The 12,604-nt window shown below is 33.8% G+C and overlaps 1 protein-coding gene across 23 annotated transcripts in view; it reads left to right on the forward strand.

Moving 5' to 3' along the window:
* Positions 1-12,604, forward strand: part of EPHA6 (EPH receptor A6) — an 880,674-nt gene that overhangs the window by 194,283 nt on the left and 673,787 nt on the right. For all 23 annotated transcript variants that reach the window (XR_007407962.1, XR_007407961.1, XR_004811710.2 and 20 more), the window contains one exon: positions 1,485-2,148. Coding sequence is in view for 20 of the 23 variants with exons in the window: in XM_025417283.3 (XP_025273068.2) it covers positions 1,485-2,148 (664 nt within the window). In the remaining 3 variants the exon portion in view is untranslated. The remainder of the gene's footprint in view (positions 1-1,484; positions 2,149-12,604) is intronic.

Here is a 12,604-nt window from a genome sequence, read left to right on the forward strand (position 1 = left end):
TTTGGTAAAAATGAGAAACTATGATGACTAACATGTTTTCCCAAAAAGGCTATAAATTGACCAGAATGTTTTTTCAAATCTGTTGAAAATTATCACTATTACTATGCAAATAATATACAATTACACTTTGAAATTATAATTTGGAATTACCCGTATTAGATGTGTAAATACTGACAATGCCAATTTCTTTCGATACTTAAAGATTTTTATTAAAATTTAAAAAAAAAAGGATAAGCAGAATTTTTCAATGCAAATAAATGGAATGCTCAATGTCAACATGTAGAAGTGAAGATAATCAAATGATGAAGCTCAGGATAAAAGCTAAAAGCTTAAAATGCTTATAGAGTGCTTTATTTTTTTTAAGATTTTATTTATTTATTCATGAGAGACACAGAGAGAGACACCCAGGCAGAGGGAGAAGTAGGCTCGCTGCGGGGAACCCGACATGGGACTCGATTCTAGGACCTGGGATCACGACCTGAGTCAAAGGCAGACGCTCAACCACTGAGCCACCCAGGTGTCCCTAGAGCGCTTTAAAATGCTTATTTTTGTCCTTTTTTTTTTCTGTCCTGTTACCTATGTGCTTCCCGTGCCCATTCATACTGTTCCTAAGATATATCTCTATACTCCTGACTAAGGGTATTTGAACTGTTTCTTCTTGGCAAGGTTCATTCACTCTCTCACTGCCACGACATTGCTTAAATGTCACCACCTTAGTAAGGCTTTTTCTGGGCACCCTATTTAAAATCGCAACCCTCTTTTCCATCTCCCTGCCTTAATTTTTCCCATTGTATTTTCTACCATATTTTTCAGTTTACTCATTTACAATTTTTATTGTCTCTCCTCACTCTAAGCTTCACAAAAGCAGGGTTCAGCCAGTCACTGCTGTATTCCCAGAGTCTAGAATAGTGCCTCATAAATATTTCTTGAATAAGTCTGTGGCCTTATTTATGTCTGTTTTCTGTCAGACATGTAAATATTTAATTGAATACTGCTAAATATATCTCAATTTGTGGCAAATTGGATATGAAGGCAGGTTGGTAACCACAGTGTATTTGTCATCAGTCTGTTTATTTTGATCATATAATGGATGTTATTTTATATTCTTACAGTGTACCAAGAACTATTCACATTGCTTTGCATCTATTAAGTAACTTATGCCTTGTAACAACCATAGGAAACATGTACTATTATTAGCACCATTTTACAGTTTAGGAAACAAGAGGTGAAATTAAGTAGCTCTTGATCTAATATGTAGGAAAGCAAGCTTCATACCAGGATAGTTGGTATGTCCAGAACCTATACTTTTAGCCAGAGGTCCATGGTTAAAAAGTTAAAATCCTGCTGCATTGGTGCTTTGCATTGCTTCATTTGTATCCTTTCTATTTATATTTCTTTGCTAAAATAGAAAATTTTGGAAGTAATCATATCTCTTTAAACCACTGTTGTTTTACAATCATTTAATTTTTTTTTTCTTCTTGCAGTGGGATGCTATCACTGAAATGGATGAACACAATAGGCCCATTCACACGTACCAGGTCTGCAATGTAATGGAACCAAACCAAAACAACTGGCTTCGAACAAACTGGATCTCCCGTGATGCAGCACAGAAAATTTATGTGGAAATGAAGTTTACATTGAGGGATTGTAACAGCATTCCCTGGGTTTTGGGAACTTGCAAAGAAACATTTAATCTGTATTATGTGGAATCAGATGAGTCCCATGGAATCAAATTCAAGCCAAGCCAATATACAAAGATTGACACAATTGCTGCTGATGAAAGCTTTACCCAGATGGATTTGGGTGATCGTATCCTGAAACTTAACACAGAAATTCGTGAGGTGGGGCCTATAGAAAGGAAAGGATTTTATCTGGCTTTCCAAGACATTGGGGCATGCATTGCTCTGGTCTCAGTTCGTGTTTTCTACAAAAAGTGCCCCTTCACTGTTCGTAACTTGGCTATGTTTCCTGACACCATCCCAAGGGTTGATTCTTCTTCTTTGGTTGAAGTAAGGGGCTCTTGTGTGAAGAGTGCAGAAGAGCGTGATACTCCTAAACTCTATTGTGGAGCTGATGGAGATTGGCTGGTTCCTCTTGGAAGGTGTATCTGCAGTACAGGATATGAAGAAATCGATGGTTCTTGTCACGGTAAGAAAGATGCACTCAAATAACTTATCATGCATTTAAATGATGTTTTAAAGAGGCAAATTTGTTTTACATTCATTTTCAAGTAATACATTTTCAGATGAAATTACTGGCAGAATTGATTGTGGAAGAAATTATTAACTATAAGATAGTTTCTTATTATTTTTTTCTCCTAGGAAGTGTGTATAAACATGTAAAATAAATTCTATACCATGACAAGCGATTCTTCCATATTGACTTAATAAAGTAGTTAAGCCATATGAATGGCTGTATTCACCTAGTTTTTATAAAGTAAAGCAAAATTAATAACAGCAACAAAAAACAAAAGGGATTCAAAATGGACGTTTGCTCAACTTTCATGTTTGATAACTTAGAATGTGGCATTTAAAGATAGTTTGAAAATAATTCTCCTTCATGTTGAATTGTAGTAATTGAATAGTTCCTAGGTAAGATAAAGTTATATTTAAATAAGTGAGGAATTCACATATATGTTTCAAAAACATACAGGATAATTTATGCAGGTGTTATATGTTTGGTGATTGAATACTGACTATGTCAGAGCTTAATTTATCTTTTGCTACTATTTTTAAGACTTCTTTATTTGAGGGAGAGAGTGCACACGTGTGCCCACACCCACACACACCCACACATGCATGTGTGCACGCCCTGGCAGGGAAGGGCAAAGTGAGAGGGGAAACAGTTAGGAGCCTGAGCTAACGACCTGACCTGATGGGAAACTAAGTAAGAGTAGATCAGAAAACTAAGGGTAGATCTCTTCACAGACTGTGCCACCCAGGCACCCCTATCTTTTGCTACTATTTAATACAATTTCTCACCACGTAACAAATTACCTTTTAGTTGTTGTAATAGTAGTATTTGTGTAAGATTTTTTAGGAAATATTAATACAACACAATGCTAACTAAGTTTAGAACCATCTCTTTCACAATGATATGATAACAATATAATTTTTAAGATGGAAGATTTTTTCTTTATATGATGCATTTTGTGAAAGCTTATTAATCTAATAAATTTATACATTTAAAAATTTTACATAGAGATAATATACATCAATTGTGTTTGGATTGGGACTTGTAATCAAAACACAAATATAGAAATAAAATTATGGCTTGATAAATAGTAACAATACAGATATTTCATACTTAATGGTAGTTGATTTATAAGTTTGTTTTCTGTAGCACCATGTTGAATTTATTTACTTCTTTGTTAGTGATATATTCATGTTCTTTAAAAAAGATGAGAATAAACAAGGAAAAACATACTTGTATACATATAAGGGTCATGGAAAATATATGTGAATTTTTTAAGGTCTTATCTATTTATAAACACTTGTGCTCTTGAATGTTGAAGATTTCACTAGAGTTTCCAATGATGATTGTGTTTGTTTAAAAATATTAATATCTTATATGTGGTATAGTTTTTATAAAGCATGAACCAGCTTTTCTCCCCTGATTTTTAAAAGATGTTTCCCTGAAGCTTATCAATAGATTGAATTCTAAATTTTTATTCACCCTTGACAAGGATTTAGGATGGAATAGTCAGAAATTATTCTTTGAGGGGGTTTTATAGGATGTATCTACACATTGGAAAATAAACTGAAGAAAAATTAATATATGTGAATAATCAGTGGAATTAAGAGGATAATAAAAGTTAAGGATAAAACATTACACATACTTAACCGTGTAGTTTTAACATGGTTTAATTTTAACATGGTTTAATTTAATTTACATAGAAGCTGGGCATTCATTGGTAAAAATAATAAAGATTTTTAAAATATGCAAAGAATAATTCTCAGGACTTGTATGATTAGCTTTTATTAACTATTTGTATTTTTATGGTATTAATCATGGAATAAGAAGTAGTGACAGTTATTGATGGCTATATTTTTTCTTAATTAGTATGTTTACTCTGTGAATTGCATTCTTATTTATATGCCTTAAAATTCTTGTATTTGTTAGGTAAGGATGATTTTGGACAAACGGTAATCATTATCAGCTTATGTAGAGCTACTGGTAGACTCATCTATTTTATGGCTTGTTATCTTTATTTTAATTTATTTGATTCTAGAAATAGAGAGTGGAGGTAATACAAATGTTCATCATCTCCTTGTAGTGGATAGCAGAAATTGGAAGAATCAAGCTTGAATTCTAAATCTATGGCTTATTAGCTTTGAAAGCATAGTTTCCTTATCCATAAATAATGTAGTGGTACTAGTCAACTCATGATAAAGTATATGGAGAACTAATAAAAACACGTGAATCTGCTTAGATCCAATTGAATACAATAAATTACTGTTTACAAACACAGGGGAAGCCAGAGTGAATGTTAAGACACCTCATTTTTAGACAGGTATTTTATACTACCACCGGTCTCCATTTCAGAGTACTTACTTAAGTGTCTGCTTTTGACATTTTGTATTATTCCTTTATTTCCTTTGATAATATTTTTTATCAGATTCTATCACCATCCATCAACAACTTATTTCATAACCAAATCTCTGAATTACATGTAACCTAAATGGCCAATTGATTGGAACTTATATGAATAAAATCATATGTCAGATAGCATATGGTCACATATATAATGTGAGATATGTGTGTGTATATGTGTGTGTGTATATATAATATGTATATATTATATATATATAATTGAAGAAGAAAAAACAGTGTCTTTCTATCATTTCTTTTGGTCTGTTTTGTTAGAACATTTCATTTAGTTGAGCTCTTAACATTTTTGAGTACCTATTAATCTGTTAATCACCTTCGTAGGTTGTAGAGATAAATATAAATGAATCTTATGTTTTATTTATCTGTTGTTATTGAGATAAAATAACCCAAACTTACTAGCTTAAAACCACACCAATTTATGATTTCTCAGGGCTCAACTGGGCAGTTCTTTTGCTTTAGGGTACGCAAAGGTCACTAATGCAGCTGAATTCAGCCGTGAGGCTGGAATGTCAGAATGACCTCTCATCTTCCAGAGTTTATTTCTATGTGGTGTCTCATCATTTAAGAATCTGGTCTAAGATTTTTTTTTCCCTATTTCATTTTTTTAACCCTTTATTTTTTTTATTATTTTTTTAAATAATAAATTTATTTTTTATTGGTGTTAGGTCTAAGATTTTTTTATAGTGCAGTGGCTGCCTTAGGAGGGAGTTTTCCACATGGCCAGGTAGAGTGAGTATATGAGGGGGTACTATACAAGGGGGTGAATTCCTGGAAATATGTTTAGGGGGAGCTGCCAGTGTGACAGTATGCCACAGTCCACTCTGGATTTTCATGATTCAAGTCCCTCTTTCAGGCACAAAACCCCACATCTTCCCAAACATTTATTCCGTTATGCACGGTGTTGACGTCCAGAAGAGTACCATTTAAAATTAGCTCAGGATGTAAATGAAACCTCATAGCTCAAGTTCCTCTTGACCTGGAAAACTAAGAACTAAACAGGTAAGTTATAGTTCCTCACACACACCATACACATGGGATATAGACAGGGTAATTGCAAAAGATTCTCCCCTTCCTAAGGGCTGGGAACACAGCAGTGCCTGGTCCATTGTGAGTCTGAAATCCAGCTGGATGTTGTCAGGGTCTCTTATAGTAAGGCAGGGAGTGTGCTTTGCATCCCACATCTACTACCTTGGATTGGATCTCTGTGGTTATTGGGTGGGTGCTCTGAGTTGTCCCATTTCTTTCTTCCTTCCTTCCCTCCATCTTCCCCCTCCTCTTTCTCTTTCTTTCTTCTTTCTTTCTTTTTCTTTTTCTTTTTCTTTTTCTTTTTCTTTTTCTTTTTCTTTTTCTTTTCTTTTCTTCTCCTTTCTTTCTTTCTTTCTTTCTTTCTTTCTTTCTTTCTTTCTTTCTTTCTTTCTTTCTCTTTCTTTCTTTTTCTTTCTTTCTTTCTTTCTTCTTTCTTTCTTTCTTTCTTTCTTTCTTTCTTTCTTTCTTTTCTTTCTTTTCTTTCTTTCTTTCTTTCTTTCTTTCTTTCTTTCTTTCTTTCTTTCTTTCTTTCTTTCTTTCTTTCTGTTTTCAGCCTCCTTATTTATAAAATTATATATATGTCTGTTTCACCAGGGCTGTCAGATAAAGGAGGAGTATTTTAAAAACATATATGTAATTCAGGGTAAAAAATTTATTGATATGAGTCATCATAAGGCATTGAGAGAACCAAGCTCTACTTGTACTTACAGGCAGACACTATTGATATACCTACCGAGTGCTCTGTAGTGCTTTGTTTCTTCTCCTTTCTGTGAAATAGTAAAGTTTTCTTCAGAAAAGATTGCAGTAGATCAGATCTAGTTGCTTTAGATCTGAAAAGCCATAAGAATTATCTTACCTGCGGCACCTCGGTGGCTCAGTTGATGAGCATCTGTCTTCAGCTCAGGTCATGATCGCAGGGGTTCTGGGATTGAGCCCCCATGTGCTCCCTGCTCAGCGGGGAGCCTGCTTCTCCCTCTCCCTCCCCCTGCTTGTGCTCTCTCACTTGCTTTCTCTTTCTCTCTCAAGTAAATATATAAAATAGTTTTAAAAATATCTTTCTCCCTCATTTTATAAATCAGGATGCTGAATTACTGAGAACAGAATTTTATTCCCTGAGGCCATTCAGTAATTGATACCAGACCAAGAACTAAAGCCTCAATATTTCTCAGTCTGGTCTTTGTGTTTTCCTTCCCTATTTCTATCCCCTCCTCTGTTTCTCCATTTTTTCATTCTTCCTGTTTCTCATTCATTTCCTTATCTCACTGCCTATCCACTAGTTCCAAGGAGCACTATGTTCTTCATCAAATGAATTCATCATTCATTTTGTTCTTGCTTATTCTTTGGAATCTGATATGAACACAATTTACAACAGTATCTACATATCTGTTCTGAAATTCCAACTAACTGGGAATGATGGAAAAATATATGGACTGTTCTGAACTTTGATGTAAGATATGATGATAGAAAATATTATGATGAGGTTTTAAGGATTTTGATAATTTACTTGAATGGATTTGAGAACTCTTGATTTGCTATATAACAACACAATAAACACAATATACAATAAATTCTAGTGAAATAGAATTAAACTATATTTACCCATACTATCAATGTTATGAATATTTATTTGTACTTATTTGTTGTGTATTTGTTTGCATTTAAATAATTTATCATTATATTTTATCCTAAAAGTTGTACTACTGGATGTTTGAACATGTGATTCATTTCTCTATAAGATTGTTAAGGCATATCTAGATACAAATTCTAGAAGCATATAAGGGGGAAGTTCTCTTGTTCTTGCTATCAATCAGGTTTAGACATAAATATTACATTAAGCAGATATGCTAAAATTTAAAACCAAACAATAGTTTAGGTTATTCTGTTATATACCGTAAAGAATATTTTATTCTTGGCTCAAATCTCAACTTATTTTTCATAACTATTTTAATTTTATCTTATAGGTTTATGATTAAAACTATCATACTTAGGCATATTGATGTTACAGGTTTTATTTTTTTAATTGTCTTAATGTATTCCACAAAGGGTTTGAATTAAAAAATAATGTTAATTCATAAAGCATTGATTTACATCAAATAGTCTTTCACTGAATATATCTAAGAATATTTTCACACTATGGAAGAAGTAATTGGAAACAACATGAAAAATTGAATGCAATTTTAGTTCATTTGTGAGTTTTGAAGTGACATGAATTTCTAATAAATTCCTCTTGGATATTAATTTAGAATAAATCTCATTAAGACAGTGGCACTTATACTTAGAGATGATAGAGTTTGGGTTTTTAAACCTGCTGGGAATATATACACACATATACATACATACTGCAGGGATATATCCCTTAAGTCTATAAGGATCACATGACATAATTTTACAAAATAACAATTGACTATGGAAATAAAAGTTCTGAAACACGGAGGAATTTTTAAAACCCTTCCTCTGGGATGCCCAGGTGGCTCAGTGGTTGAGCATCTGCCTTTGGCTCAGGGGTGATCCCGGGGTCCTGGGATTGAGTCCCACGTGGGGCTCCCTGCATGGAGGCTGCTTCTCCCTCTGTCTGTGTCTCTGCCTCTCTCTCTCTCTGTCTCTCATGAATAAATAAATAAAATCTTTAAAAAAATAAAACCTTTTCTAGGTAGATGCTTTTATTTATTTTTCTCTAGTGTTGCTTTAAAATTCAAGAGGCATGGATGGTGGCAGTTCTCGGACGATTGCATTACTGTTCACAGAAGTGAATGGGACACACAGGGCCTTTCGGGACACAGCTATTGATCTGAGCTCCTGAAGGGCGTTGTTATTAAGGCTGCATGGTTCTATCCTCTGCCGCAGTTCAGAAACATTTATGCTCTGTGTTTATGATCTCCTGTCCAATCATGTTATCAGAGAGGACTGTGGAAGCAGAGAGCATAAAGAAATTTTGAGACACCAAGATTTGCCAGCATTAAATAAGGGAGTTTGAGGATATGATGGAAAGCTAAAAGGTGAGATTGGGATCAGAATAAAAGGGCATACTTAATGGCCCAAATAGTATTTTCCCTTTCTAAAGGTTCTCAAAACTAAATATAAACTCTTACAATATAACCTTCAATTCCAAATAAAGCCGTTTTTTTCATGAAGCAATTCCCGACTTTCATGTAGCTTGAGGAGAATATGAAATCAAGAGGCTCCAAGGAGTCTAAAAATAGAAGGTATTATTTCCAAGAAAGACAGAGTAAAGTTAAATAATTATATTTTGTCCTTTGTCACAGTTTTAAAAATAGGTTAAAAATAAGCTGGGTTGAAATGATCATTTTTAGTATATTATTTTAACCAAATTTTAACTTCGATTCTAGTACCTTATTTTACTGTATGCTGACTTCAATGCTAAACTCATATTTCTATAGAGGCTGTCCATAATTTTTAAAAAATCCTTTCTTAACACAAATATTTCAAAAATATGATAAAATTGTTTAGCATCTCTCTTCACTTTTCAAATATGGCATGCCATGCCACTCACTGAAATTGCTACCAGTCTTGAAATTTAGTTCTACCTTTTTATTTTTTTTTTCCAGAAAAAGGATCTTATTTATTTATTCATGAGAGACACAGAGAGAGGCAGAGACATAGGCAGAGGGAGAAGCAGGCTTGCCATGGGCAGTCCAATGTGGGACTCGATTCCAGGACCCCGGGATCATGCCCTGAGCTGAAGGCAGATGCTCAATCACTGGGCCACCTAGGTGCCCCAGTTCTACCTTTTAAAGAAACAAAATTAAGAGGTTTATAAAGTCAACACTTAGATACATCAAGATATATTAAGTTTGTATGCTTGCTATTTTTTGTTACTATTTCCTGTTACCTGGGTTCAGTATTCTATTTGCTAAAGTTTATTTTTTGATAGATCTTTTGGCAAGGTACTGTAAGTATTTAAGTTCTATTTAGTGGCTATCTAAATATATCTTTATTTTAACCTCCTTTTTCAAAGATTGTTTACTTGGGTACAGAATACTAGGTGCTATTATTTTTCCTCAACGTTCTGAAAATACTATTTCCCTGTCCATGACAATCTGTGGAAACTATAGTTGCTAATGTTCTTCTGAGGAATTCTCATTACTTGAGAGATTATAGGTTCCATATGTTGGTCTTCAGTTACATTATGATGTAACTGGTGTGCATTTATTTTTTCCTGCTTTTCATTTTTTTTAAATTAAGAAAGTGTGTGTATTATATTTTTCTTTACTTCTTCTAGATTACCTATTAGATATTTATTAGAGACTTTCCATAGTATCCTCTTTGTCTCTGATTTTTAAAAATATTTCACCTTAGCACTAATTTCTAGGTTATAAATTTTCACTTTGACTACACCTAGTTAAATTTACCTCATCTGTTATTTTTATCTTCATTAGTTTTTTCTATTCATTTTTTTCATTTCTTGATTTGTTTAAAGATTTTATTTATTTATTCTTGAAAGACACAGGGAGAGAGAGAGAGAGAGAAAGAGAGAGGCAGAGACACAGGCAGAGGGAGAAGCAGACTCCATGCAGGGAGCCCAACGTGGGACTCCATCCCGGGTCTCCAGGATCAGGCCCTGGGCTGAAGGTGGCGCTAAACCGCTGAGCCACCTGGGCTGCCCTGGATTGTTTTTGTTTTTGTTTTAATTTATACCTGGTGTGTTTCATAATTTTTCTCTTTTATAAATGTTATTTTATTCTTTATGAATCTTAATCACACTAAAATAATTTTGAAACCAATTCGGTCTAAATTTATATCCTGATCTTAGTGCATTGGCTCTATTTTTTTTTTTTTTTTTAAATATTAGCATCAATTGTGTACTTTGGAATTATTACTTGTAGTCTAACTTGTTTTGTTTCGTGTCTTTTTATTTTTTTTACTTGGAAATTTTGTAGTTGCACTAATTCTGCTCCCTGAGGCTTTATATAGAGCAAATCTAAGAGCACTAATAAATTTACTCCTGGTTGACAGGAGTTCCACCCAATATAATGATTCGGGGATCCAGGCTTCTTGCATTCAGTGAACCAACTATCTCTTAAGAGTTTTGTAGTTCTTTGTGCCCAGTTCAGAAATTGTAAAAGGAGATTGGAGAAGGTACATGTGCTTTTTAACCAACTCAGATATGAAGAGACACATCATTTCTAATCACATACCAGCAGTGAGAACTAGTTATATGGCTAGTTATATGGCTGTTAAATGCTGTCCCTGGCTCAGTAGTGATGTCCCAGCAATGATTCTGTGTTATGGAGGAGGAAGCCCCAGTTTTTGTAGATACTTAGTCATCTCTGTAATAGTCTGTCATTTCACCCACAAAACATGTATGCTCATCCTCATGTATCTCGTGATACGGAATTTTCTCCACCAGGTTCAAATATATTGTCTTATCGACTAGTGACCCACAGTCACCAGTAGAGAAATGTAGAGCCCTCTACCCTAACAGAAAATTTGCAATGTTTGAAATAAATAGAACACTCTCATTAAGAAAGGAGGATAAACACAGCCATAGCCATGATGGGTAGGCATTGTGAAGAACCTCAGAACAGATACCACATTAAATTCACTGAGACACTCTTACCCATTGTTCTCGATGGCCATTGACTTCACTGTCTGTGAACTTCTTTTATCATCCTGACCATTTCTGAAGTAGCTGTTGGTGGCTGAACAGCTTTCATACATGTTTAATGATAATCTGTTTTGAGAACTTTAGGATCACTTCATAGCTATAGGTTCTTTTAGACCAGGTTAACAATTTGTCGGCAACAAAATTTCCTAAAACTCAAAGTAGCCTTTTAATCTATTTGTCAAATTCCCAATTCTAGAACCTGAACACATAGTTTGTTTTTCATTTACATTAGAATCCGAGGTGTTCCTGTTTGTTGACCACTTTCCTTCATACAGAGAATAGTAGAATCATGCAGTTTCCACTTTAGCATCACGATCACATATGGCCTTATAGTCATCTATATCCAATGAGTGGAAGAAAGAGAGTATATAGAATGCATACCCTTTTCCTAAAAGTTTTGGCATAGAAGTGACTTGTAAGTTCTACCTACAGATGCTACACTTTCAAAAATTATATACACCATTGAGTAAAAGCTTTTTAGTGTGAACTTTTGTATTAAGCTATGTATGTCCAGTATATATAATCAACAGTTTTTTAAATCAACATATAAGCAGAAGCTATGTAATAATGTTACATCAACCAAATAAAAATTAAGCTAATTATATCAAATTAAACATTAAAAGAAAAGTTACTCTGGGGTGCCTGGGTGGCTCAGTTGGTTAAGGGCTCAGATCTTGATTTCAAAAGTCCTGGGATGGAGCCCTGCAACTGGCTCCCTGCTCAACAGGAAGTCTACTTCTCTCTCTGACTCTGCCCCTTCCCCCTACTCTTGCACACTTGCTCTCTCCCTCTAACAAATAAAATCTTATAAAAAGAAAAGAAAAGGTACTTGTATAAATTCAAACCTGTTTTCTTTTCATGGAAAAGAAATAGGATTCTACTATTTTGAAGAGGGATTTGATTATTTCTACATAGCATCCTCAAATAGCAGCAGAGAACATTCAGGATAAACCTTACAATAGAATATTATGTAGTACATTGAAGGCATAATGACAAAATTTTACCAAAAGAAATCTCACTTTTCATTTTATCAAAATACAATAATAAAATATTGTATTTATTAAATCTGTACATAATTCAGATTGAATCATATCCCAAGCATCATAAAAACTAAAAATAGTAAAGTTATAATATCATGCATCTTAAAATTTGGGAATAATTTCATGTTATAAATTTTTTCATTATATATTCATAGCTGGCATTGGAACTACAGAGGTATGATTGACTGTACTCTCCATATGAACAAAAGTGTAGTAATTTGCATTTTCAGATATTTACATATTTAAGCTCTAGGGAAGTATATTTCAAAGGACAACATAATTCTAAGAAAAACAGGCTTCA

The sequence above is a fragment of the Canis lupus genome, chromosome 33 (genome assembly GCF_003254725.2).
Source record: "Canis lupus dingo isolate Sandy chromosome 33, ASM325472v2, whole genome shotgun sequence".
NCBI classification, from domain to species: Eukaryota; Metazoa; Chordata; class Mammalia; order Carnivora; family Canidae; genus Canis; species Canis lupus.